General features: G+C 40.2%; 1 protein-coding gene and 1 long non-coding RNA gene across 6 annotated transcripts in view; both read left to right on the top strand.

Annotated features, from left to right (window-relative positions):
• The window catches only part of HIPK3 (homeodomain interacting protein kinase 3), a 66287-nt gene that overhangs the window by 18298 nt on the left and 19992 nt on the right, over window positions 1-27997 (top strand). For all 5 annotated transcript variants that reach the window (XM_084287046.1, XM_084287043.1, XM_084287045.1 and 2 more), the window contains exon 3: window positions 27006-27129. In XM_084287046.1, coding sequence (XP_084143172.1) covers window positions 27006-27129 — 124 coding nt within the window. The remainder of the gene's footprint in view (window positions 1-27005; window positions 27130-27997) is intronic.
• LOC311209607 lies at window positions 16981-21765 on the top strand. Its single transcript, XR_014618436.1, has 3 exons — window positions 16981-17017; window positions 18459-18558; window positions 21726-21765. It is a non-coding gene; the product is annotated as an uncharacterized lncRNA (long non-coding RNA).

Below are 27997 nucleotides of genomic sequence, written 5' to 3'. Positions count from 1 at the left end.
GCAGCTGAGCAGAGGAGTGGTGACAAACTGCATTGAGTAATAGCAATTTGATGTGTTCCTGGTGGTCTCAGCTTTCCCAAGCAAAGAGAAGGAAAATTAATGAAATGTTACAAAGTATTTTTATACTTGTTTTTAACTAACCTTTGGAAATTGTTGCCAGAAACTAGATTATTCACCTGCAAAGACAGAGTATCGATGGGAGTAAGTGCTTAACCGCAAGGCACTCTCTTAAGTCACGGCTTTCTTCTTTGTTTCAAAGATGAAATGTTATTCCAAATGCTGTTTCCCTGAAAGTCAGTGGCTGTGCTTACATGCTGTTTTTATGCTGGCCTGGATTTTAATAGTCGTGGGCTAGTGGGGTCTGGTATTCAAGGCCTTTTCTTTGCTGCTGGTCTCACGCGTTAAGATTGCTGACCTTTTGTGAGTGATCTAAGTAGGTAAGTAACTAAGCAGTGTATACATTTTGGAAAGAAAAAAGCTGCTTTTATATACAGTGTAGATGATCAAGCTTTTGTCATATAGGGAAAAAGCATGATAAGTATGTTGCTCTGGGTCATCTGTGCCCTAAACCAAGAAAACCAGAGCGTTACATCCAGCATTAAAAGCTGCTTTTCTCCCTTCCTCGCACAGTGTGGGCTGGGAAGGAGGGGAATCAACAGATAGCTCTTATTTCTGACTCTCTTGTCTCATGCTCCTCTGGTGAGGTGGAAGATTTTTCTAAGGCGTACTGTTTGTAGGCTCTGGGAGTCATTTTCCTTTTCTTCGTCTCTCTCGTAAGGTTGTATGTATTTTGGGAAAAGAAAGTGAGAACGGGGGCTTCAGAGTGTTAGATTGCCCCACTGTCATGAAAAGAGCTTGTGTGTGGCGTTCTGTGTTGCCACAGGTCTTTTGGGGTCTGTTTTCGCAGCAGACCTCTCCTTTTACATGGTGCTCCTTCCAGGATTTTTTTTTTTTGCAGAGAAACTTGGGTAGAATTTGCCCCTTTTGGAACCAGCTGGGTGCAACAGCAGTGGCCAGGAGCTCTGTTCTCATCGCTAGCTGTTACCAAATGACAGGAGATTCATTCTCCATATCACTGTTGTCTGTAACATTTAGGCATTGTTCAAAGCAAGTAAAATTTTATGTAGAGGATGCACAGTTCCACCTAATGCCATGTAGTGGAGTTTGGTAATAATAAAGCCTCTTTCTTCTCCAGTATCTTTCTTCTTCCACTTTTTACTTGACCACAACACCACGTTTGTAAAGCACAACTCAGCATTTGCAGTGTGTGCTGAACACAGCTTGCTAAGGGAGAGTCTGCAGCATTATGTCACTGTTTGTGTAGGCACAGCCTTGTGATTTCCAGCACTTGGCGTTGGTTGGGAGGAGCTACTGCCTGCCTTTTTTATTTTTTTTTTCCAGAGGAGATCACCTTTATGTTGATTTATTTGTTTTTGTTTTCTTTGCTACTCCTGGCAGCCAGAGATCCATACTCAAACTGCTGTTTAGCACTGCCAAATTGATTGGGAAAATGAAGTGGATGGGAAGCAGTATAATTGATCTCTATAAAATGGGGGCCGAGCTGAAGCTGTGGTAGGCTCCCGGAGTGCTCGGGTGATGCTCGCAGGCTGGAAGGTGTTTGGCTGTAAAGGAGCGCTCAGAGCTTGGGGTTGTTTTTCTCCTCGGGTGGTGACAGCAGTAACATACGATCCTAGTTAATTCAGCAATGTGCCCACAAGGAAAAGCAAAGGAGTAAAGCAGTAAGTGGAGTCCACTCATTCCCGAACCAGTCAGCGATATCCTTCCTCCTGCCTTCCAGCCGAGGATAGTTGCTAATCAACAGAGTTGCTCCAGACAAAATGCCAAATGTCACTAGTGTTGCGGCAGAGCTCAGAGGGATGGAAAAATCACTGCTGGATGTATCCCTGTTGGATGGCACCAGTCTTTTCTCCATCTCCTCCTTTTAAACTGCTCTCCCGTGAAGACTCAGAGGGGATGAAAAAAATGGTATTTGTTGCATTCTGTGGTCCTGGTGCTGCTGGTACAGCAAACAGCCCTCTAGACTCTCCTCGATCCCAGCACACTTGCCAAGACCACCTCTCCTTCACCCCTTAACAGAAATGCTTCGTCTGCCATGGTAGCTTGCACTCACCCATTCGTTTCTGCAGTTCGGAAGAGCGATTGAATCCAATGCAGGCTCTTCCCTTTTAAAGGATTTGGGGAAAATAATAGAGCAGCTGAGCTGTGTGGCTTAATTACTGTCTGCGAGCTGGAGTACAGTGAGGGCTACGTGCATGCTTGGAGACGAGTGCACTGGGGCTGCTTTTATTTATAACTTGTCACCTTCATATTTAGTATCAGAATAGAGTATAAACAACTTAGGTTGCGTTGTTTTTTTTTTGCTTTCCCAAATTGTTGTGAAGCTGATTTGATCTGTTGTTTTCCCTCTTTCTTATACATACCCTTTAAAACTAGAAAAAATAAAAAATAAAAAACCAACCTGGTGGCTGTATACTCCTGGCCAGGCTTGTTTTCTCACTGGGCTTTGTAACTTGATTAGATGTGCTCTGTGGCACTGCAGTTACTCCAGATGGTGCAGGTTGACAGTACCTCCTGAGAGTGTTTTTTCCTTCTGTGGGTTCGGCTTGTAGCTATAATGGGCAATTATGAAGCAGTAATAACACATTAATCCATTGCAGCAGTTGTCAATTGTCTTTTCCTAACACGAGATCAGCCCACACTTTACAGGTATAAAGTATCAATTTAAAGCCTGGCATGCAAATAAACACGTATCTTAATATAGGTTTTCTTTATCCAGGGAAGAAGTCATGCAGAGTTGACATCTCAGGAAGTAACTGCCTTTCAAGTCCACCCATTGTTGTCACATACTTGAAGTTTCTAAATAAGCTTTATCTAGAGTGGGACGTCTTGTTTTTCTCCTTTCACAATACCTAAAATTCTTGCTCAAAAAAAAAAAAAAAAAGAAAAGTAGATGCAAAAATAGGAAGTAAAACTCTTAATAAATGGAGTTTTCTGTCAGGGAAGCCAAGTAGGAGAACAAGCTAAAAATTCCTCTGTAAACAACTTGCACTTAAATATGCTAGCAGATGTTATTCTATCACTTTGAACTGTGCATCACTGAAGTGTATTGGGATATCTTAAAATAGTCAGGGGTGGTGGCCAGAGACTCTAGACTACTATAGATGGTGAGGCTGCCTCGCCGTTGCAATGAAATAAGCCAGAAGTACATGCTGCTAAGGTCATTTGCCTGCTCAAGGTCAGCATGTTCAAAGTCAGCTGCTATACTTGTGAGCATGGTTACTGTCAGTAATATATATGGGAAAAGAGTCCCGATAACGTGATAATGCATGGATTTGCTTTTATGAGCGATTCGAGGCGCTCCTGCCCAGTTTTCACCCTGTAAAGTCGGGAGGCTGTGATTGCTGCTTTGTTTTCTTTTCTGAGCAGAGAGAATTTAATGTCGAGATAAACTTCTGTAGCTCGTATCTGCAAACAAATGGCTTTGTTGATCTGGTGAGATTGTTTGCACTCTCTGCAGTGTTCATTAATCGTTTAATTGACTCCTGTTTTGAACTTCCATTTCCTGATTACCAGGACCCAATCTGAACCACGAAAAGGACTTAGCTCCCCCAAACTATCTACGTCTATTTGCTAATAAATACAGTTTCAATTCTCTTAATATTTTCTAGTCAACATACCGTGGTCCCTGATACCTTACTACTCTCTGTTAATAGAAGCAGAAAACAAGAACAGGTTTCTCTTGTTCTTAGAGGTTTTTGTTTTTTTGTGCTGTGGAAAAGAATGGCAGGGTGGCTGCAAATTTACAACTGCTTTTATCCTCCCTGAAGATTCAGAGGAGTATCACGAGGATGGGAGTGCGTGACATAGTGGCCAGCCTTCGAGCTGCCATTTTTCTGAGCTAGAGATTTTCTGAGTAACATAAGCAGGAGCAGACGTGCTTAGGACATGAAGCATTAGAAGGCACCGTGTATCTGATGGAGATTCGAGTAATTGCAGCCCAGGTTTTGAATGAATAGCGATGGTAGGAGCCGCTGCCTAAATCAGAGTTGAGATGACAGTTCTCCTGGCGTTTAGGCTGCTACAGTTCGAAGAGAAGGGAAACTCCTTTATCATCTTAAAGGAGAAAGAGCTCTTTGCTTTTGCTGTATTTCGGTTTGTTGGGGTTAAATGATAGACTTGATATTGATATTACAAGTTCAAATAGGTAAGGGGGGCACACCTAAAACATCTTACACTTCACTGGTTTTGGTCTGAACTGACATGTAAAATAATGCCATCATTTAGAAAAACTAGCAACAAGAAAAAAACTTCCAGTGACTTCTAGCATGAAGTGAGAAGTGGCAGGTGTCTGCCATAAAAACAAGTATTGGGGATGTAATTAGGTACAGATAAAATTATATATGAAAATAAATTGAAATGTGAGTGTGGGACCGAGGTCCCACAGCAAATGGCTGCCTGGAAGCATTTTCTCTCACACACACAACGCTGTGCGGAGGAGTAGGGCTGCACGTAGGGTCTTCTGTGTCTCAACCCCGAAATTATTAAGCACTAGAAACAACCACATCCATACTTCATAGAGAAGGTCTTGAGACGATGGTAAAACTGGGACAGGTTAGGGCTCACTTAATTTCCTCGTGCGTCCAAAAGTCTAAGCTTTCTTTACTAACCATTGTGATAAACTCAGAATGTCTTTAATCAAAATGTCTTTCTTAGCACACGGTATCACCTTGAAGGATAAACTGTTAAAAATAGCATGTTTGGAAACGTGGTACCTGGCATTTTACACAGACAGCAGATTATTCTGTAAATTACGGCCTTATCTGCGTGGCTGCTCTGTAGGAGGCCGGGCTCCAAAGGCCTCATTCTTTGAGGGGAGAAGTAACATCACAGCACGTCTTCAGAGCAGGCAAATTCATCTCATTCTTGTGTTTCTGTTAAACTTCTGTTGGAGGCTCCGGGGAATTCAGGATTTCTCAGGCTTTTTCTCGTGCTGTATGGTTCGCTGGGCCTTGCTGGGCCTACCTCAAGCTCTGACACAGCGCAGCGTGCCAGTTGTGCTGTTGGTATGCAGTTGAGATTTATCCAGCGAGGTTACATGCTTGCTCAGAAAGCAGCTTTCTCAGAGCTGCAAATCAACTGTTTGTGGAATTTGGTTCTGCGGACTAAGGGCTGCTGTAGGTCTTGCCTTTTTTCCCCTTTGTAAATGCCAGGGATGCTTCTCTTGTCCCGGGACAGCGCTGCAGACTCTTCTAAAATGTCATCTCGTTACTTGGTTCCCTTAATTCACAGCTGCACTGGAGTAGGATCTTCAAGCAGTATCTTGAAAGCTTTACGTGGAGAATTTTGAGAACTGTTGATCAACAGTGAGTGTTCAAAGTAGCTTAAAACATAAGCTCTTTTGTGAGAAAATGTTTCCTGAGAGTGTGCTTTCTTTCAGGTGTAATGCATACAGATGACCTGGAAAAACAGCTTGCACATTAATGCCAGTATCAGTGTGCGGTGTGTCTACACACGTGCATGCACCCATAGCACACAGCTCAATTTCCTCTTCTTTGAGGTTGCAGGTTCAAAACTGATGTGAAGTTAAAGTGGCTTTTAATTGTCCAAAGCTGATTCTAGGAGTTAAATTGGAACAGTGTGTTCTTGTTTTTATTTATTTTATTTTAATTTATTTTTATCTTTGTACGCTTTTGTTAAAACACTCCTTAGGTAACTTCTGGATGAGTGCATTTCATAACTTTGAAGAACTGCATACACTACATAGCTCATAACAAAGCTTGTCTGTGTATGTAATATATTTGAAAAGTTTTAAACTGAATATTGCTATAGTATTATCAATTTTAAAGACTTCATGTTTTTTTAAAGCTGGTTTGAGGTGATTGCAAATTGTTAGTAGCAGTTAGTGGTATTTGCTGAAAATGTCTAAGTCCAAATTATTCGTCTCACAGGTAACAATATATTGTGTTGAGGGCTTTTTTGAACCCTGGTAATTTAAATTTCTTTTTTAGCTTTTAATTTTCTGACTCTTGATAATTGATCTTTCGCTTCTTGTCATCCAGTACCGTCTTAGCTCAAGATGCAACTTGTATGCCTTAGCATAAGGTATGCTGTTTGGCTGTGCTTGTGTTGTTAGAAGTGTTACAACACCTTGAAACTTCCTGCAGCATTTCCAGACGCCCATTCCCCCCTCACCAGAAGGATGTTTTCTCAGATGCTCTGAAAATGTCTCCTGCATCTTCCACTTGGCCTAGTTTCCAAGTTGAGTCAAACCACTGGCTGTGGTTTGTGGGGGTTGGGCTGGTCTAGAGGGAAATACAGAGGATGTAGCGTAGGTCTTTGACTTTTGTAGAGGGTTATGTGAAGAACAGATTTGGTATTGGCTGCTACGAGCAAGGGACAGCAGGACTGGAGAGTTCTGCGGCTGCTCCTCTGCTTCTGCAGTTAGCAGGGGGACTGGGGGCTGCAGGGCAGAGTCTGTGTGCTGACATGCTTGGATATTCCCCTCGTGAGACGAGCCATACCGGGCACAGTGTTGGCTGGAGATGCAGCCGGTTTGGGGCTTGTGACCTCTCTGCAGCAGTAGCTAAAAGTGGAGTCAAAGATCTTGGCATTTTGGGTAGTAAGAGTCCTGGAAATGAAAGCGGCAGGAAAGGATTTGTGGATTATGCAGTCTAACTTCTTACTGGGCTTCGGTTTTCATCTCATCTTGAATTATTTCAACAACTGCCCCTGAGAAAGTGTTCTTGAATCAGAAGCTTTCCTGTACGTGAAAAGTTGCTAGGAAAGCCCTGCAGTTGAAGTTTGTCTGGATGATGATTAATTTCTGTAAGAGAGAGGCACTAACAGAAGTCAAGTGCTTAGCGAATAATGAAGTTTATTTCTTGCTGTTTCTGTAGTGGTCTGTCTGCCTTCCTAGGAGCTGAACGGTTCGAGTTTTGTTTTGTTTCGTTGACATACCGTCCTGTGTTTTCATTGCCAATGCCACTTGTGTCCCTTGCGTTGTCTTGTTCTGTTTCATTTTCCTGTTTAACTTAGTGTTTAACGTAGGGACGAGTTGGTTTTAATTTACAGCCGTTTAAAACGCACCCCCCAAAAAATTAGGAAAGCGTCAGATATTTAACTGGGGGCAGGGGAGCGGGGGTACTGTAACGCTGTAGTGTGTTAAAGGAAGGGATAAGCAGGAATTAGTGTGTCATTAGTGCCTGGAGCACTCCATCGCGCTCTCTTAATCCCTCTTCTGCAGGGCGGTGGGAACGTAGCGGGGCCTCGTGCCGCTGAAGGAGGTGGTGGGTCTGGAGCCACGCAGTTGTGTTCCTGACATAATGACTTCAGCATCGCCTAAACCTAATTAGCACTTCATTTCTGGCTGTTCTCAGGTTGCATGGGATGTGATTAAGCATTTACAAACGAGGAACGCTTTTTTTTCCTTAGCATTTTATCCGCAGAACCGTTCTCAGCCTGTGCGCAGACGCTATCAAGTGACTCTTCCTCCGTTCCAGCCTAGAGGTGTCTCGCGTAAAACTGAATGAGAAGCCTGAGATCGTGGTCTGATATTTAATGCCGATGTGCTCTGTGTCTTTACTTCATGTTGTGTAGCTTTTTTGACACGTCGGCATTTTCTTTATTTGTGCCCAGAGAATCTGGCTTGGGTGGGGGTGGTCGGCTGTTGCAGGCACGTATGAAAGGAGGCCAGTGAAATACCTGTTCATTAACCTGGTTATCAGCAGTTTCACATGGGTCATGCCAAGATAAGTCATCTGCTTCAATGTCGGTCGTTTCACAGAAGACGGTGCTGTATAAATTAGGAGTACCAAGTGCAGAGCGGTAACCTCAGCCCTTGCTCTCCCTGCTGTCCAAAACCGAACCCTTAGGCCTTACTTTGCAGTTCAGACGGTTCCTGCTCCTGCCCAAGAGCCCCGTGCCTGCCTTGTTGGTGCTTGTGTGGGATTGCCAGGGCTGCCACGAGCCTTCAGGGAAGGTGAGCATCCGGCCCTACCCTGCAGAGCTGGGCGCTGGTGCCCAGCACAGAGGAAGCCCCAGAGCTGGGCTGATGTACGCCTTCTGGGAAACCAGGGACTAGGTAAGGAGAGCACCGTTTCGTAAAGCTAGCGTGTTAGGTTCTGCTTGCTTGAATAACGTGAAATGCTGCTGTTTATGGTGGTGCGTTTATGTTTTCTTTATACACGCCCCCCCATGAGTTGCACACATGCGTGACCTGAGTCTCTGTTTGTGAATTGCACCACTTGCATCTGGAGCATGTATAAAATCAGATGCAACAACTCATTTCCTCTGGCTTCCGTGCTTTTGCTTTAGCTTTGCTTCAGCAGTTTATAAACATATTTTGAAACATTTTTACAGTGACTTAAGAATGAGGTCTCTTTTTTCCGTGTGACAAACCTGAGTGTTGTCAAGCACCTGACGTGGGGTTTGAAGTGAAAATAAATGAAAGGCAGTACCCAGGGTAACGTGTATTATCAAATCAAAAAGTTCAAGTATTCTGCAGCTTAACAGTAGTTAAGGGGGATCACCATAGTGGATCCATTCTTCACTTCTTAAATTTCAGTGATGCAGCTTAATTTTTTGCTTCTGCACAAGACTGTGTCAATGCAATTCCTCCTCTAGATTCTTTGAATATTTTCTTTGACCTGTTCATTAATCCTTAGGGAGTGGTTACAAATCCATCTGCGAAGTTTCTCTGCGTGTGCTGCATCTGTAGCTCCCCACTGGTGAGCCTCCAGGACAAGAGAAGGCATCCATGCTGAAGATGTCCCTGTGGTCAGTTTGTTGCAGGGGTTGTTTGGTTGCCTGCAGTCACGGTTCCACAAAGGAACAAACTGCTGCCCTAGGAAATAAGGTGATGGCTGGGTTGATATAATCTGGTGGATTTTGGAGAACTTTGGAGTAGGTTTTCTTTTTTTTTTTTTTTTTTTTTTTTTTTTTTTCCCCCACAAACTTCTCAATGTGTGCATTTGTCCCAAGCCAACCCAAACCTTCCAAGTGTTTTCATCTTCAGTCAGAGTCCTGAAGGTACCGCTGCAGGTGGCATGAACAGCAGCTGCAGAGCGAAGATGTAAATCGGTGCTTCCTGTAAGGCAAAAAGGAAGAAGCTGGTGGTTATCTTTGCTTTTCCACAGCAGCCACCTGGCTGGTCAGCATGTGCACAGCTCTGGACTAACTAAATCAGCGGTGTGTTGCCTTTTGAATGTGCTGCAGGACACAAGATGAGAGACCTCATCTGTGAGCTCTATGAAAAGCTGCGTTCATAGGACTGTAGAGTCCAAGACAGCAATAAGGTGAGAGAGGAAAGGGGATATTATGAAGGAATACATGAGTTTTCTCAACTTGAGCAGGTGGAAAACGAGGAGGAAAGGTATACACGAAGAGGGCTGCACGTCAAGCAAAGGACCCTATAGCCCCAGGAAGACTGGACTGGGGAAACAGAAGTTAAAAGCATCCTTGCCAGTCTGACCCTTTAACAAAATCTTAACCTTGGACAAAGTGAATGGTGCAGTACCTTCCCTGTATTAAGAGATGTAACTTCGTATTTAAAGGCTCAGTTATTGAGAAGTAATGCCACTCTAAATTCTCCTTTGTCCATTGTGGTTAAAGCTGATGTAGGAATGCAGCACTGCATGCCCTGATAGGCCAGGGAAGGCACAGTGTGCACTCCAGGGGAAGAATTGCCTGTTCCCAAAAGGCAGGCAGTGTGGTTTAAGGCTGTCAGGGTTACTTCTGAATCATGGAGTTGTTCAGTTCTACTAATTTCCTCGGCACTGTTGCCCCAAAGGCCTTCTCAGAGCAGTGGATTGCTGTATTCGGTTTGTGCCCCAAACTTCTGCGGGCTGAAGCCTAACAGAAAGTATCTGCAAAATGAGAAATGGCTCAGGTTTGTTCTAAAATATACTCCCTGCTTGACATGCCTGTTAGGTGGCATTCTTCCCATATTTCTGCACTGTCCTTTAACTGAAGCACCTGGAGCAGATGCCTCTTCTGGGATATCGGTATCACTGGCTATTCCTAGGAGTTCACGTTCCTCCTGTGCCTCTCTGAAGGAAGAATACTTTGTGCCTGTAAAACAAGTTTTTTTTTTCCTTGCCATACTGGCCTATTGATATAAACCATAATTAGCTCTGTGGCTGGGGAATCCTTCCAGAACTTGGATCCGTGTGGGTGTACAGAGAATAGTGGTAAATCCGATTCTGCCTGCTGGCCCCTAGCGAGCACGCTACAGACAACATCTGCCACTTGAAGCCCTTAAGGCACGTATACCTCTAAGAGGATACACGTGGGGAGAGAGTTTGAGGAACTCTGACTACGTTACAGGTAGGTAATGCTTTTCTCTGACAGTTGCTCACTAATCTGTGCGATTATTTTGAGTATTTAAGTATCTGCAGGTAAGCAGCCAGCTTTGCTGCCTTAATAACACCTTACGTAAGATCAGGTCCTTCCCACGCTGCCTGCAGGCTTGGGGCTCAGTGGCACAGTACTTTCTAGGGTAGTCTTTCTTCTTTTTCTTTTTTTAATCTGATTTACTTCATTTATTTTACTTAAAATGTTTTATTTCCCTTGCATGGAGTAGGCTAATCTGTTCCTAAAAACTGGTAGCTGAAAGGGATTCGTACCATTCTGCTGGATGTTCATCTGTTACGTGGTTCAACATGGTCTCTCTTTTTTTGTGAATGGAAGCTTTTAACTTAAGCTGGATTTTAAGGGAAGGTTTTTTTAATTTTTGTGCCTTTTTGTTTGTATTCAAACTGAACTTCCAGTGGTTTCTTTCCCTTAGCTGTAGTCTTCCGGAACTTCTTTGAGCTCACTTGTGGTGGGCCTAAGGAAAATGTGGAAATTTTGTAGTGCTTTGTGAAGTTTGCACAACTGATAAATATGCGTTAAGGGCTAATGTTTTCAATATATTTTACAAAAATAAAAGTGTTAGACGTGTATTTCTGTAAGACAGCGTTCTCTTTCAGATGACAGGAGGGTGTCCTTTCCTTTGTAGAAGGACAGGGGGGATTCTGCCTTGGCGTAATCTCATTATTTCTCCTGTTTCAAGTATAGCCTTTTCCATGAAAGGTGGGAAGAGGCAAAGGAATGCGTGCATGAGCCTCCAGTAATCAACGGAGAATATACAACCAGCTCAGAACAGCCAAAGATCGATTCAGTGTTCAGTTTTTGGTGGCTGATAGTGAAAACCAAAGTGGAGATGAAGCAGCAAAAACTAGGAAGGCGCATTTGTGTTGCCAGCTGCTGGTATGTTCTCCCAGCTGCATTCAATCTGGAGCTCCTGAGCTTCCTTAGGTTGTTTCTGTTGTGTCTAGTTGCATGTTAGAGACTTTTTGGAAAGACATTCCTAGCATGACCAAACCCAGCAGCAGAGTCCCACAGCCTGGTTGTGCTTGATGATGAAATAGATTTTATACTTTGTCCCGATGGGGAGCTGGAGAGGTCCTGATCTGTGTCACAACAGAGGATGTTACCACGTGAATGACCGATGTTTTTGCAGCGGAGTCACTAGCTGCTGATTAAATGGGGTAAGTCGTGTTGGCCGGGTGACTTTGTGGTGCCATCCAGCCAGCCGTGCCCGTGCAGGAGCTTGGGGGCTGCCACTTCTTGTTTCCCAGTCCTTTGGCTGCAGCTGGCACGTCGGCCTGTCCTGTCCCTAACATAACAAAAATGTTTTCTTTGGATTGTGTGTTGTCTATGCTGTAACCTTTATGGTTGCTTGTTCTCCTCTGGCCCTTTAAAATGACATTTAGGGCTCCTTCATTAGGAATGCTTGTGCTCCGTCACCCGCTCAGCTTTATTAGTCTCAGGAAACAAACAGTATTGCTGGCAGAGGGGGAAGGAAGTAGACTTGAAAATTCCTCAGTTTAGAACAAGTCTTTTATTTGTTCCTCTTACTAAATGTAACTTTAAAACCAATTCTTTTTTTTTTGTGTGTGTGGAGAATAGGAGGAACTAACTAATTCTTCTCTAAGTTTGCTTCTTTCTCGTTTTAGCCAGATGCTGTAAACGGGAATGGGTTAACAAAAAAGCAGGGCTGTGGTTGTATTGAAATTGCTCTTAGGCCCTGCATGAAAACAAGGATCAGAAGCTCTCCTGCTCCCCATTACCATCCTGCAGAGGTGGGTGGCGCAGTGCGGGGCACGTTGCCCAGTAGCATAACCCCGAGTGCGTGGTGGTGCACAAGTGGTACCTTGACGTAGGTTACTTCACTTCTCTCCTAGCTCACTTATCCAGCTATTAATAAATCTCCCAGTTGTCACGTGTGCTTTAAGAAGTGGGTGGGGAAAGTAGGCATAATATCTGTGAGTGCTGCTTTAGATAGGAAAAACATCAATGTTTTCATGAAAACTCAGAGCTGTTTTTTTTTTTTTCCTCCCTAGAACAGGATGTCTGGGATTTGACTTCTATGTGACAGTCAACTTTCACAGCATTCAAATTGAATTGTCTTTAAGTAAAAAAAAAAAACAGTGTTGGAAAAATTGGATGTTAATTTCTTGGTTAGCTGCTGAAGGTATTTAGCCTTCTAACCTGTGACTGCTGCATGTCCTAATTCCGGCAGGACAGGTAATCCCGTGTCACGCAGCTCTTGAATGTTCTTTGCAGCATTTTTTAGAGCATTTGGGGAGCAAATTCATGATGAGCTTATTGTAATAGCCGGACACAGGATAAAGAAACTAGCTTATAGGTTTGTTCTGGAAATGATGACTTGACAGTAGCCCCTGGCAGCGGAATTTGGCTATCAATAGTGTGTTAATCCAGTTAAGTTGAGAGCCTTTCATAGGGAAATACAAGTCATGTGTTCTAGCTAAATGATTACTTTTAAAGTAATTGTTGAGCTCGTAAACATTGCCTCTATATTTTTGTGATTTGACGTGGTTATGACATGGCAGTGACTCATTATTGAAGTGTTAGCGTGCTTGCTGGATTTCAGTGGTATTTATTTCAGAATGTTCTTAACTAAAGCTGTGTTGACTTGTGAGAATTAATGCAGTCAGCTAGTTTTTGTCTATTCCTTTTACGATTTAGAAAATACCAAACAATATGACAATTGTAATTGCACTTGTGTTTATACATTTTTTTAAATCGTAGAAAGCTTACAGCGAGAGACACCGCTTTGAATTTTATAACACCAGTACTTCTGTACTTTACCCCCCTATTTAGGGGATATCTCCAGAGATGATTTTTCACCATAAAATTCTCCAAGATACAGTTCAGTTTATTCTCTTCCCCTTCCGAAGATAAACATAGACATTTCACAGTCAAGCAACACCTGACTTAAATCGGCTAGAATGCAGATGATGCTGGGTTAAATGCATGATCACTGAATTCAGTTAACAGCTATTCTAACTTCAACCTCTGAATTGGTAGTTTTTTTCTTTTAATGCTTTCTTTCCACGCTGAACAGTGAAACAAAGAAACTCTGATTTCACTTGTCTCTCATTTCAGTGGGTATACTGGCACCAGTGAGGGATAAGAAATACACAACACGGTGAGGTATGTGCTTATTCTGTAGAACGAAGCCTATTTGTGGTAGCTCTTTTTGACTTGGTAAAGCTGGTAACACGATGCATTGTTAAGATTGCCATGCTGTTCTTAATTAAAAGACATTGCTTATAGACTGCTTAAACCTTCCAGTTGTAAAACATTTGTGCACAACGTGTTCATTACAGATGTTGGTCTAAGGTTGACTGTGGGGTTTTGTGTTTTCAGTTCCTCCCTTTCCTCCCCCTCCCCTAATAAAACTAAGCAAAGTTGAACACTTCATCCTGTTGACCTTGTTCAATAAAAAGCCAGTCATACTTTTTAGGACAGTTCATATGAACTTAAACTGAAATCTGTGATATTGAATTGAAAGCGAATCAATTGCTTGTGTGTGTTTAAAATAATGAACAAGATTTAGAAACAGATTTGGCATCAAGAAATCTTTGCACCTGTAGTTTTATAAATCATGCAAACCTGTTTACATCAGGTTTAAATAAAGCAGGTACATAAATATACTCTGTTATGGTTGTAATGTGCAAAAATACGTGATCACTTCTCATTCTATGGAACTGAGACCTTTGTAGTCATAATGTATTTTATTGGATTGTCTTGCCTTTTATTTAAAAAAAAAAAACAAAAAAACACAAGCAAACAAAAACAATTGCTTGAGGTCTCTAAATAGGTAAAGATCTCTTTGCTTTCTACTTGACCAAGGCAGCTTTTTGTCTTTAAGTACTCCCCATGCCGTGTCATGACTTGGTAAATCATTGACTTACTTTCTGTAGACTATAATATTTTTTCTCTTCAGATTACCATTTCTTTCCAAAAATGTGGCTTTTCTTGGATATCTGCTGGGTTTTATGTCTTTCCCAGTCAGTTATTTTTAGTTATTTCTGTTTTTTAAAAAAACTGTAATTTTAGATCATAGTGCAAGGCTGATTTGTTTAAGGGTACTTGCAATGTCAGGGACATAAAATAATGATTTAAAAAAAAATGTCACTGTCATCTAGTCTCGTTCCCAAATAAGTAACGAAAATACTCATATTTATCATTGTTTTAATGGACTCTTTTCCTCATAAGGTTATTAGTCTCTAGGTCTCTTCTATTTTGATTTTGATGTAGTCCTGATACAGTTCTTGTTTATAACCGTTCTCAAGAGGTTATTTCTCTACAAGGCTTCAAGTATTGCAGTTTCGACAATTGTATCTAATGGATAATTTTGCTCACTCATGTCCTGGCGACGTCATTGACATATTTGTTGTTTATAGGGCCTCTTCAAAACGGGTTGACAAACGCTCTTCCTGGGTAGATGTAAGCAAATGTGTGGGTCTGGCTCGGCATTGGAATTACTCCCAGGGATTTCCTTGAGTATGTTGCTCCTCTGCTTGTGATAGTTTATGCTACCTTATCTATGGATAACATAATTTTTTATATCTAGTCAACAAAAATTTCTCTATGCTGCTGTCAATCTGAAAATCGAGATTTCAGTAGGAAAACATTCATTCAAACTGACTGTGGAGAAATATCATGCTATGCAAGAATCCCATTGAGATGGGAACAATGCTCCTCGCTCATTTCTCTTATAATATTGGGCCAATGTCAGTGACCAAAACGACTTACTAGACGATCATGAGCATAGAAGAAAAGCATTCAAATTGCCCCCTCCTATAGAAATGTGCATGTGGAGGGACTGTCCAGGCTGTGGGCAGCACGCGTGTAGAACATGGCTGAAACGGAGGGGTAGGGGCTGCTTCTGGGAGACGTTTTTCTTTCAAGAAGAGATCTTTTTCCCCTGATTTTAACGTATTCAGGCTACACCTGTATTTTAGATGGACTTCATAAAGGTGAAAAATGCAAAAATCCCAGAGGATGTAAGGAACTTGACTCGAAAGGCAGCGTTAACACTACTCCTGAGGGTGCAGTGAGGCCTGTGGCGCCGGGAGCCTTGCTAAAAAGCAAGGACGCAAAATAGCAGCAGTGCCCACGCCTACGTAAGGAAAGGGTTTGGTGTCTGGCTACTACTGAAGATGGTGATGGTGCAGGTGATGGAAAATGCCCTTGGTACATCGGGCTGGAGCTGAAAGGCAGCACACCACCAGGACCTGGCTTTCCTAGGAGCTCTGCAGGGCAGAAAGGCCTCCCTCCTCGTGCTGTACCTGTGGTGCAGGGCCTTTACTTCTGCAGTGTGAATTTGTTGTTTAACAGCATAATCCGAAAACAGTTCCTGGGACTAAAAAAAGGAAATGTTCTGATCTGAGAACGTTTTCCCTTGCGAAATTCCTATATGCTACAAACAAAACAGGTGTTAATTCCCCACACCTCCAGGGAAATCTCAAATACCTTTTCGGAAGAGAAGGCCAGCTAACTTTAGCTTTCATATTTCCAGTGGAAAAAGTGTTTCTACTGTGTAAATTCCCATAATACGTTAGCCTTTAGGGCAGTGGTCAGGGTTTAGTGAGTTTATATTACATTTAAAATAGGGACAATTCCCAATGGCTTTCCTTTTGCAGTTTTTGTTAGTAGTTGGTATTTCTAATGAATTTTAGTTGGCATGTTTTGGTTTTGTCTTTTGCTGCAGACCATTTGAAAGCTGAAACTAACGTGTGGTCTTGAAATAGTATGGTATTTACGTGGACTATGGCTATTATATGGTGTGTGTGTCATTTATTGGGTTAGTACAGATTTGGGAGTGCTTCATAATTCCTATTTGTATTATATTAATACACTTTTGAATAGTTCCATGAAAGGACAGTTGTGTTCTTGAAATAACTACAGCTCTCCCCCCCCCATCCCAGTTGAGGAAATGTTTATTGCTTTTAAAACTTGGCCGGCAGAATTAGTGCAGAGCCTTGTGAAATTCTGTGTCAACTTTCTCTGTTCATGGAGGAAAATGGGCAGGGCAGGTGGGGTGCTTTCCCTTTTTCTTGGGGAGACAAATTATTATACAACGACAGCTCGAGCCAGCGAGCAGGCAGCGTGCTGCAGCCCTATTTTTGCAGTAGTATTTCGGGGGGTGAGGGGAAAGTTCCCTGACTATTTGATCCTTACGGCTTCTGTTAATATTGTCAACAAGTGTGCCTTTTCGTTATGTGAATGGCTGTCTATATTAGGAACAGAATGAAGTATTCAGCCATAAATTACGAGCTACTCTCAATTATTAGTGTACTGGACTGGACTCAAAGGGCTTACTTGGATGAAAGGCTCCCATTATTATCCAATTATTATCTAGATCCCATTATTATCTTTTTTCCCCTTTAAACCGTGCTGTTTTTAACTTCTGTTTGCCATGACAGCAAAATTATAACTTTCTGCTTGATAAAAAGACTTCTGGTGGATTCCACTTTACCCTGAGCTCCTCTTCAGCGTGGCTGTGGAGAGACGGACTTTCAGTGCTCGATGTCAGGCCAGAACTGCTTTAAAAGGGAAACCGAAGTTAAAAGCTAAGAAACTTGAACGCTCGTGTAGTGAGAAGAAGAAATAACCAAGCAGACTTCTACGTCTTAGTGTTTGGGTAAGGTTTTTGTACATAATATTACTTTAAAAATATGTGCACTCCGGAGCCTGCAGGAATGCCGGGGTTCTCTGCTGCGCTCGCATTCCTGTTGCAGTGTGCTGTCAGACTCTGACATGGCATCAATCTGGATGTAATAGATACATAGTTAAGCAGTTTATTTTAGGATCTCAAACTCTTCTAAGAATAGAGTGGCTCTCCTTTCAACAGGAAAGGACAAATAAATTAAAATGTGGTACCAGGGAAGGAAAATAGGGGAAAGAAGCAGAGAAGACAAAATATCAAAGGAGAACAAAAAGGGGAAAAACAGCAAACTGGTTTTGGTGGGGTTCAAGGCTGGAGTGAAGTACACAGAGGGCTGTTGCATATGGATTCTTTAAGCAGACTGTCGTGCAGTGGCGAGCAGGTGATGTGACATACTGGAGGGCTGAAGTCTTACAGTCTAGCCTACCAAAATAGACTTGTGTATTTTTCCGTGCGAGCAGCCCATAGGTTTAGTTGTGTGGGGAGGAAAAGACTAACATTTCAGATCTTCTAATGTCATTTCAGAGGTCTGTCAGAATGCTGTCAGTTACCTGCCCTAGTGCCCACAGGCTTAGGCTCTGGCATTTCTGTGTGATTATGTTCGTGGAACCACTAAAACACCAGTGAGAATGTGACTCCTGCTGGGGGTGTCATATTTTACACCAGAGATCTAATCATGGAAACTAGAAGGGGGAAAAACTGACCAGGTCATCCAATCTGTTCACTTACCAGAACATCGTAAATTAGTACAGCAGCGTACAAATTAAAGTTAAGATTGGTGAATGTCACCAGGTACTGGATGTTGGGAGCATTTTTGTGCCTTGTTTTTGTAGAAGCAACAGAGCTGAATAAAATGTGCCAGATATACATGTATTTGCTAGCGGTGGATTTAAAACCTAGAAGTGTTTAAGAATATTGCTGTTCACCAAAGGTCTCTATTGGGATAACCTTGAGAAAACAGATTGATTTCATGTGTCTTAACCCACCTGCCCCAGTTGCTGCTCTGTTTTTTTTTCCCCACAATTGCAAAAATGGTGCTTCTGTTCTTTTTCCCCCCTCCCACTTTTCAGCTGACATAACTATTAAGTGACTGGATAATACTTTATATAGGGGAATATCCAGAGTGAAGTGGATTTTGGCGTTCCATTTAAGTAACTTCTTAAGTGATCAAGCATTGCTGTTCATTTGATATAACTACTTTTAAATGTTAATTTATTCTACAACCCTTACTTGCTTGTCTTTTTAAACAGAATGACTTCAGCAACTCTGTTTCCTGGGGTCACGTTGTCAGTGTTTGATGCTTGATTTGACAATTTCTTTAATCCAGTATCACTACATAAAATTTCCGTTATAAAAACTATTAACTTTTTTCTAAAATTACAACTTTTTTCTTTTCTGATACTTTTTTTTTCTTTAGAGGGCAGGATTGTGTCATGGACAACAACCTTCAGTTTGCAAGGCAGAATAATAGATGGGGAAATTCTTATTCCAATAAGGTGGAAAACATTATTAGGAAGGTAAATAAGATAAGCGTACTAGTTTATATGAATACAGAATGATCTGAATGTCTGAGATAAATGACATGAAATCACTTCGCCTGTTCAGGAACATTTGTGTTGATTTTTTTTTCGGTGAGCTTTCTGTAATGCAAACAATATAATTAAATACAAACTTTATCAGTCTGAGTTGCAGAATTCCGTCCAATTATCACCAGCCATCATCCAGGCAAGTGCACATAAACCTTCTCAGAACAGGTAGAGATGCTTAGAAGACTTTTGTATCTTTTTGAGATATCTCAAGCATATTTGTTCCCAGTGCAATATACCTACGCAGAGAACTGTTGTGCAACAGGTGAGTGCTAGAAAATGACTTCAGAGAGACCGGCTTGCGGCTGAGCTTTTGACCCTGATGTACACAGGTGTATGTGTCCTATGCTGAAGGGACAAAAGCAAGTGTTCTAGTAAGAGGTGTGCAAAATGAGTTTAGACACCAGTGTAGGCCTGTCACCACCTACACTCCACTGTCATCAGGGGCACCATCTGGGGGCCTGGGTGTGTTACTGGGTAGGAGGGCAGGAGATAAAGGAACTCATCTGCTGGAAAATGAGGGTGTTACTTGTCTGTTTCTCTTGCTCTTCGAGAGTGACTTCAGTGTATCATGCTAACTGCATGAAATCACAATGCTGCATTCACTATCCAAATGTAGCTGTCTGAAAGGCAGAGGCCATGTCTGGGTGACACCATCCGTCCATCCTTTGCCAACCTCCACTCTTCCAGTAAAGCCCTGCAGTGTGGCTTCACTGTTAGCAATAAAGCATGCCAGTGCAAGTTCATGAAGGATGTTGTCAAAATGTGGTCATCAATAAGTAACCTCATTTGATGGTCTGCATATTAACATTGTGCTATCCAAAACATAGATAACATTTATTAAATTGCAGACTTTATTTACCAGTAAAAAAATTCTGAAGAGTTTCTCCTTATATGTGATTTTCTTCATTAAACTGCTACATCAGTACCCACTTTTTTTAATTTTCATGTAATTAAAAAGCTGTTCAGCATATCAAGTACATGAATAAGTCACTTATTAAGATGCAGTCTTTCTGAGAGAAGTAAAATTATGAAAAAGGCAGGCACAAATATCTTCTGGTTTTAATAAAGTTTCTTTCAACTAGAGATAGTGAATAAGTGGGAAAGAATCTGTTGAAATTTGCTTTTCATTTTATTACTTTCAGCTGAAAATTTCAAAAAAGTAAACTTTTACTGTCTCTTATAAGTGGTTAGAGAAGGTATATTAATTGAGTTGAAATTGGTGATGAGACTTTAGAAACAAAATTCTTCAGTATGGGGAAAGAGTGCTGGGATAGCTTTTTTCTCATTTTGTTTTACTTGACAAAATGATCTAGGATTTATTTATTTGTCTGCTTCGATTTCCTGTTGTCTCTTGTTCTCCACCCTTGGTTTTGAGCCCTGTTTTAAGTTCCCTTTTTTGCTATGATTGCTTCTTTTTTGCGAGTAGTTATGTAGTTTGGGTTACTCTATACATAAGATTTTAAAATCCTTTCTCTTTTTCAGGGTCAGGGTTCAAAGTCAAAGTGGCAGCTGCATGTCAGTCTTCCATGTTTATATATAACACATATCATGGTGGAATTGCAATGTTAGTAGGTCTCTCTATCCATTGGACGTTACATAGCTTTATGGAAAAGTTTTATGATGCTAAAATGAAGTCTCTTCTGTCAGGAAATGAAAATTCCTTTTGTGCAGGCCTATGGACAACACCATAGCAATAACGCATCCTTAGAAGTTTACGCGAGATACGGTGACTCATTTCCTCCTGTCTTCACTATCGCTTGCCAAGTGAGAGCCTGCTATTCCATAGCACTCCTTCAAAGGAGGAATGAAATCGTGAATGGGAGGGATAACGTCTCATATCTTTTTCAACATATTTGTTCTCCTTGTCTCTTGTGAGATATGGTGGCATAGGCTGGAGTGGTGAAGTGATATCTTTAATTCTTTCCTGCCACCTCAAAGACAGAGATGCCCCTATCCAGCCAAATTGTCTAGTCTGTTTCTGAGCATCTGTGTCTTTGCTCTGTTTAAATCCTTTAACCTTCTTAGAGTTGAAAGTAAATGAATGAATAAATAATCAGAATTCACTAGTTGTGTGCTGCCTAATGTCTAATCATACCATGTTTGAAAGAAGACTAGAAAACTGTGAAAAGCCAGATTGTGAATGTTTAGGTGCAGTTTTGCTTTAAAAATTAACAGCAACGGTCCTTTGAAAGGACTGCGAGGAAAACGAGTAGTTTGGCATTGTATCTATCTGGCGTTGCATACTGTGCTTGTATTTCAAAGAGAACAAGTACATTAACATGACACTACCAATTTGTGTTTTAATATCCAAAAGTATCTCACTTTTAAGCCCAACATACTATGAAAAAAAAACAAAAACAACAAAAATGATTTCAGCGAATATCCTATTTGTAATATGTTTTACTTGTGTAGAGTCCTGAAGAAGATGGCAAAGCCTGCTTAGTTTAGATCAAGGGTGTTGCTTGAGTAACTCTTACTTTTGTGAATCAATAGTGATTTTAATATGTAGGAAATTAGAAACATGTATGTGTCAGATCTATGGATTTACATATCTGGGTGTTTTGTTCAAGAAAATTTGCCTTAACAGGAAGTTTCATTTCAGTACCTTATGTTTTTTGTCCAACTCTACCCAGTTAGTGGCTGGTTTTATTGTACATTAATATGAACCTTATTATTTAATCTAGAGTGGTTGTGGCTATTTTTTCTGTCAATCCATTCCTTAATATTATTAACATATTCTACCTCGATTGTTGCCCATGATTCAAAGACTAAATTAGTTGTGGCTTAAAAAAAAGAAAAACAAAAACACACCAACAACACACGCACACACACACACACTTTTGTATTTGCATCAGTCCTTAATTTCGAAGGGTCTGGGGGGTTCCTTGGTCATTTAGAGTGAGGCAGGGCATTAGAAAGACCTGACCATTTCTTTCCTGTTATTTTATATAACTTGAGTAATGTTACTGCTCATTCATTCTTTCCTGAAGCTATCTAGTCCTAATCAGGATTTCTTCTTGTGCCTGAGTTTCTTCAGTTCTTTAATTTATATTGTCCTTCTCTGCGTCTTTTCTATTTGATGTATCCTTTTTCAGATGGGGGTGACCAAAACTGAACACAGAATTCAAAAGTGAACACACATTATTCAAGGTGAGGGAATATCACTAGTTTTATATAAGACATAATAATTTTGGATATGTCTTTATCATTTAAAAATATACATGTATATTGATATCCTGATTACTTTTGGTCCCAATTTAATATATTGTTGTGAGTAATCTGTAAAGTTGTCTACATTTTTTGCAGCTGAAATCTAGTTAATATGTAAGATACTGATTCTTATGGGAAACTAATCAATGAATGAATAATTTACATTACTTTTCCATGTTTTACTGTTTGCTATGTATGCCTTAATGCCTGTCCTGGTGTTGATCTAATTGTGTATTTGAAATTCTTTCTGAAGTCCATCGCAAGCAATAGAGAAGCAGCTGTTCTTTAAATCCTTTGTCATCCACAAATTTTGTCACTACATGGTTCAGTCCCATTGCATCCATAACATCATTAAATTGTACTTGTGTGCATATTGAAAAAAAAAAAAAAAGAATATTGACACTTGAATTTGGATCCCTCTAGCCTAGAATCTTTGCTACATTCTTGCAGCTCACTGGGAAAGGTTTGCACTCCTCTGTGTACTCCTCTGCATTTGTGATAGACTAGTAGTTGAAGAATATGAATTGGATGTGAGAGCATTTGTTAGATTGTCTACTGCCATCTCGAATTACTCTTTGCTGCATCTGATCGTTCTCTTAGACCTCCTTTCTTTAGAAGAAGAATGACACATCTTGCAACCAATATCTGGTTATTGCTTTCATGAAGTATATGCTTGTATTATGCTAGTAGTTGTAGTGGAAAAAGCGCTGTTCTGTTTTGTAATTTATTTTAACTTCAGTTGCTGTTGAAAACTGATTCATTTATGTGAGTTCTCTTGATCAATAGGATGGCTTTCAACCACTCTTCAAGAAAAAAAGATAAATCTTCTGCCCTTTTTATGACTTCTTTGCATTAGTATTCATTATAATGATGAGTGTGTTGTATTCAGAGCAGATGAATTATTAGGTATTGTCACATGAAACAGGGGTAGTAATGTTAGGCTTATACAAGGAGAGCATAAATTTTGTCTTACGTGCTTATATTACAAATGTTGTCTGCATTTGCCTTCAACTATACAAATACCTGGAAGCCAAAATTTATGGAGAAAATGCTTATTTGGTGTACTTCAGATTGCAAACTTAATGACGTATTTCAAAGGAATTTTATTGCAAAACTGGTAATGAAGAAACCTGGTAATAGGTAACACTGCCAGAGCTCCCAGTGTTCTGCATCTCTGGAATATCTAAAGAGCACCTGGGGAGAGCAAGTAGCTCTCTTTGCCTCGTAAGGCACTGGGATCTTCGCCTTCTAGTGTGGAAGTTAGTATAGGTGGTATTTAAAGGTTTTGGCCCAGGAAAGAAATCAGACGTGTTGAAAGGAGTGGGAGCCATGAGGGGAGGAAGGCTGTTTGTGTACTCCTCACCTGTCTGAGGAGTGGCAACCCTGGTGGTCAGTATCTGAAGTAATAGCATGTGGTAGACAGTAGATACAAAGACCCTTACGTACTACTTTAGTCTGATTTCTTTGAAATGTGAGGGGGTGTGTTTGTTATGAGACCTTCAGTGGCAACAAATTTTAGAGATTATTCTTGCATTCAACTAGTTTTTCAGCAAACTAGCAGTGCTAGGAAGCTGCTGATTTATTGTAATTTATGCTGTTCTTCAGTTCAAATGTACCTTAACTGTTGGTTTTTAGCTTTTTCATCTACTTGTTGCTCTAAATTAGATTTTTGACCACAGCTTTATAGGTTATGATCATTTGAAACAGCTCGACTTCCTATGCTTTGTCATTTTTTTTTTTAGTATGACTGCTTCTTATTCTTTTTTCTTCGTTACTCCATTGTAAAAGCTGGAGGGATTTTTCTATTGCTATGCTAAGGTTTTGATTTATTTTATAATTTTTAAATCCTCCCTTGAGGAATTATTTCACTTTTCTTCAAATTTGTTTATTTTGTTGCTTTATTCTAAGGTGGGTAACTTGCCTAACGACCAGACCATCTGAAAAAGTTAAGAGAACACATTGCGTGGCTTCTTTCCTCATAAAACTTGCAAGAAATACATAGGATAGCACCTGTGTTCATGGTCTGCGATGTAACAAATAGAGATAATACTATCCAAATGAGGCTGAAGCAGATCCTCACTTGCATGTTTCATCTTAAATAGCTCTGGTTGTTGGAAAAGGCTGCTTCAGGAGAGATAAACTGAGCTGTGCTGTGTCAAGGGAAAATGAAATGCTCCGGATATGTTCATCTAAGAATTAGTGCTTAATAAAGTGAAGCTTTTCAGCATAGTTATGTCGCATTTTAAATTTGAAATGAAACGTTGTGTTGCATTAATGTTTTTAGTTAATGTTTAAATAACATTGATAAGAAGAAAACATGCTAGCTTGCTGTAAAATCTTGCTTGTAATTTCATTCAAGTACTAGATAAATAAGAATAAAATAAGAATTTTCTAAATTCTTGTTGATACCTTGGTATGGTAAAGCAGATGTTACTGCTTAAGCTGGGCACTGTGGTAGCTTCTGGAGTACTGGGCATCTTGGCAACCCTAGTAGATACCAAGCAGCGGTGTGCACGCTGCAGCTGGTTTATTTTGAGAGAAGTTCTGGTATCTTATAGCCTTTTTTGAGTAATCTGAGGTTAAAGTGACTGTGTTGGGACATCTGGAGTTCTGACTGTCCAGTTTAATGTCTGTGGTGGTTAAGAACGGTAATATTTTCCTTTTAAACTGTGTATGAAAATCTTTTTTCTTGTATAAAAAAGAAGCGTGGATCACCTTAAAAAAGAAAATGGCGGAATGATACCGCTTCTCAAACAGTTTGCTCCCTAGTTGTCCAAATAGTGCATAACTGGAAAAAAAAATCCAAAAAAAAAAGGCATTCAAGGAAGACGAACAAACTTTTTTTAAAAGTAGTTGAGCTGGTTAAAACCAATCTAAACATAATCAAAACCAGTAGAAGCCCTCCCACAACTCCATCACGTGTGGGACAGTTGCACCACGTAAGGGCCTGCACTAGGCCGTGACAGGAGCTGAACCTGAGAAACAGCCAAGTCTCAGTGTCTGTGGCATAACAGCTCTTCGTGATCTTCACCTGAAGCTCCTGTGAGGATTATTTTTGCTCTCTGAGCTGCTCGGCAGCCCTGCCTGGGAGCATGTTGGTCTCAGAGCAGAGAGGGCCCCGGCTCTCTCCTTCCCGCTCCTCAGAGGTGTTCGCGCTTCCCTTGGTATCGCAGAACTGCTCGGTACCCATGAACAACTTTCAGATGGTTAAGTGTTGAAATACAGTAAAAGCTTTCTGGTTTTTGTCATCGTATCTACCCTTAGCCTTCTTTTATTTGCAATCCTATCCCTCAAAAGAGACCAGAGACAGACTGACTGACGGTGGCTATTTTTATACAGTGCACATATTAACTGTTGAGTAAATATAAGAGGTTTCTAAAGAGCTTATTTTAGCACAAGCATTTGTTAGAGCTGCTATATCCATAGGCTCTGTGTATATTCATTAACTATTTAGAGCTGTAACATAATACAACAAAAGGAAGCATATTTCACAGAGATCTATAACAACAGTGCACAGGGAGGCATCTATCCCACCGGTGAAAGCAGACATTTCTTACTGCTATTTCCAGTCTTGTGGCATGTAGATATATTACATTTATTTCTCAGATAACAAAACTAGCTAGTACTTACTGCAGTGTCATGATCCTGCATTGCAAAACCGCATATGTGTGATCTCTAGAAGTTTAATGTAATCAAATCTTTGAGCACAGTAGAAAACTGAGCCTCTCTAGTTTCCCTGCTAGTGACAAGATTTATCCTTCAGATGATTGCATCCAAACCAGGTTGTGACTAGAGTGAGCAGTGAAGCACTGGTATGAGTCTTTCCCATGGTGGTGAATATCTTCCCTTGGAGCCAAGTTTGGCAGATTTAAGCTGTAGCACATGCAGGTCTGGAGTCAGAGCTCATAGGTACATAGAAGTACTCCTAGCACCAACCATCACCTCTTTTAGGTAATAGGCATGTCAAAAGTGAAGAAACTACTTTAGTTCTTGGGTTACTATCCAAAATAGTTCTGTCTCAGTGTAGTATGAAGTAGGAATTTGTTCCAATATGGCATGAAATAGAAATCTCTTCCCTGTACAGTCAATTTCTGTGAATTAAAGAATATTTAATTAAAGGTAAATGTCAAAGAAGATAAATGAGATATATGGGAATTTAGTCTGTTAAGAGGTTCATTTTGTTTTTGGAATGTTAAAATGATACAGCAATGTGCTGAAATACAATTTTTTTTAAGCTTTTACACAGGTGAGCAATTATGATTTTTCTCAGCAACAATTGATGTGGTCAGTTGAATGCTACTGTTCTGCCTGGCTGTGACATAAATTACCGTATTGGTTTAATCACCTTCATACTGTTCTATCGCATGCTAAGCTAACAATAGATTCTGTATTTTAAAACTAAATCACATTGTAGTTTGAAGGAACTGGGGAGAAGGCTTAAAAAGAGCAAATGTAATTACAGCTGATTTCTGTGGAATACTTTAGTTTTGCTCAGTGTGAACAGAAATGTTAAAAAAAACAACAAAACAAAACAAAAAAAAAAACACAACACCTTAACAGCTGTGTCAATACCAGTTTTCCAAGTTGTTGAGTACAGAAATAAATTCAAATGGTGTTGTGTAAATAATTCGAATTTGTTTTAAGTGGGAAAAATAAAACCTGTGCAAGTGCTTTAGCTTCATTTAAGTGATTTAAAAATTGATCAATTTGTATAAATCTGAGTGCATAAAGGATTTGCAGTTATGTAATTAAATTGGTATTTTAAATAGCTTTCGGCATACTGTCCAGTTTGAAAGTGTGCAAGTCAGATTAATTTTTTTTTTTTGAGATAAATCATTATATTGTGTTTAGAGTGTAGTTACAGGCATACAGCACTGATCAGATGGGACATGCTGGAGAAAAGGCAAAAATGTTGAATCAGTTGCATTCTGTTTTTCAGACAGAGTGGTTATTTTAATGTATATAGAAAACTGATATTGGTAGGAAAAAAACACCTTGAAGCTATAAAAATCTTACTACAGATTACCTAGATAAAAAAAATGCGTTCTTTGATGCTATGGTTTTAATGAAGTGATTTTCAAATAATAGATGTTTTTGTCATGTTGGATTATTGAATTACTATTTTTCCCAAAGGAAAACATTCAGTAACCATGTTTGATTTGCAGAGCACCAGAGATCATACTGGGATTGCCGTTTTATGAAGCCATAGACATGTGGTCGTTAGGGTGTGTGATTGCAGAGCTGTTTCTTGGATGGCCACTGTACCCAGGAGCACTGGAGTATGACCAGGTAGTAGAAAAACTTTCACAAGCATATGCATATTTTATGCAACTTAAGAATTTCAGATCCTTAGACCAAGAATTTCAAATGTTAATAACATCTATTAAGTAGTATTTCTTCAAGTCTGTTCAATGCTTTTAATCTAGTCCTAATGACTGTCCTAGAAATACAATTCCTGTTTCCAGACTGAACTGTGTATTATGCTGCTTTTCTGATTTGATTTTCATTTTTTCCCCTGTATCTTGCAAAATACATGTTGGTATTGAAGCTGCTTTTTCTGATGGAAACTGAAGTTTGTGGCCACTGTAATTGCATTATAATCTTTCTTTCAATTGCTATAAATGGGCTTGATTCTGGAATACCTGTTCAGATGTCAGAACTAGTTGTCTTCTGAACTGTTTGTGATGCTTTCTGGAAATCCATCTAACATAGCTTAAAGATTTAAGAGACTATACTTCATGAGGAACTAGAAGCAACTGTTGTAAGAATGCTGTATATATGCACCTTGAAGATGTTGAAGCTGTGCCTTTACAATGTTGGTGTTTTCAGCTATTGACACCTTTGGCATTAGTGAACTGACTTCAAAAAAAAAAGTTTTTAATGAAAGCTGTAGAACAACTACCATATAAAATATTTAGAGAGGTCTTATTTTCTAGCACAATGTGGAAATTTGGAAAGAACGTAACCAGAACTGTGATTTTGCGAACAATTTTTGGACTTTGAAAGTGAAGAAGGCTACTGAAAATCCAAATTGTAACGGCACTGGCTTATTATTTACTAACTTCTACATGTTTGATTCACCATGCAGTTTAGTAGCAGTTCCTCCAAAATATTAAGTTTTTCTGATCCTGGTTTTCATATTGGGAGCTTTTGGCTC

Source organism: Netta rufina, assembly GCF_964035555.1.
Source record: "Netta rufina genome assembly, chromosome: 5".
NCBI classification, from domain to species: Eukaryota; Metazoa; Chordata; class Aves; order Anseriformes; family Anatidae; genus Netta; species Netta rufina.
Note: the sequence above shows the minus strand (reverse complement) of the source record. Positions and strands in the feature narration are given on the sequence as shown.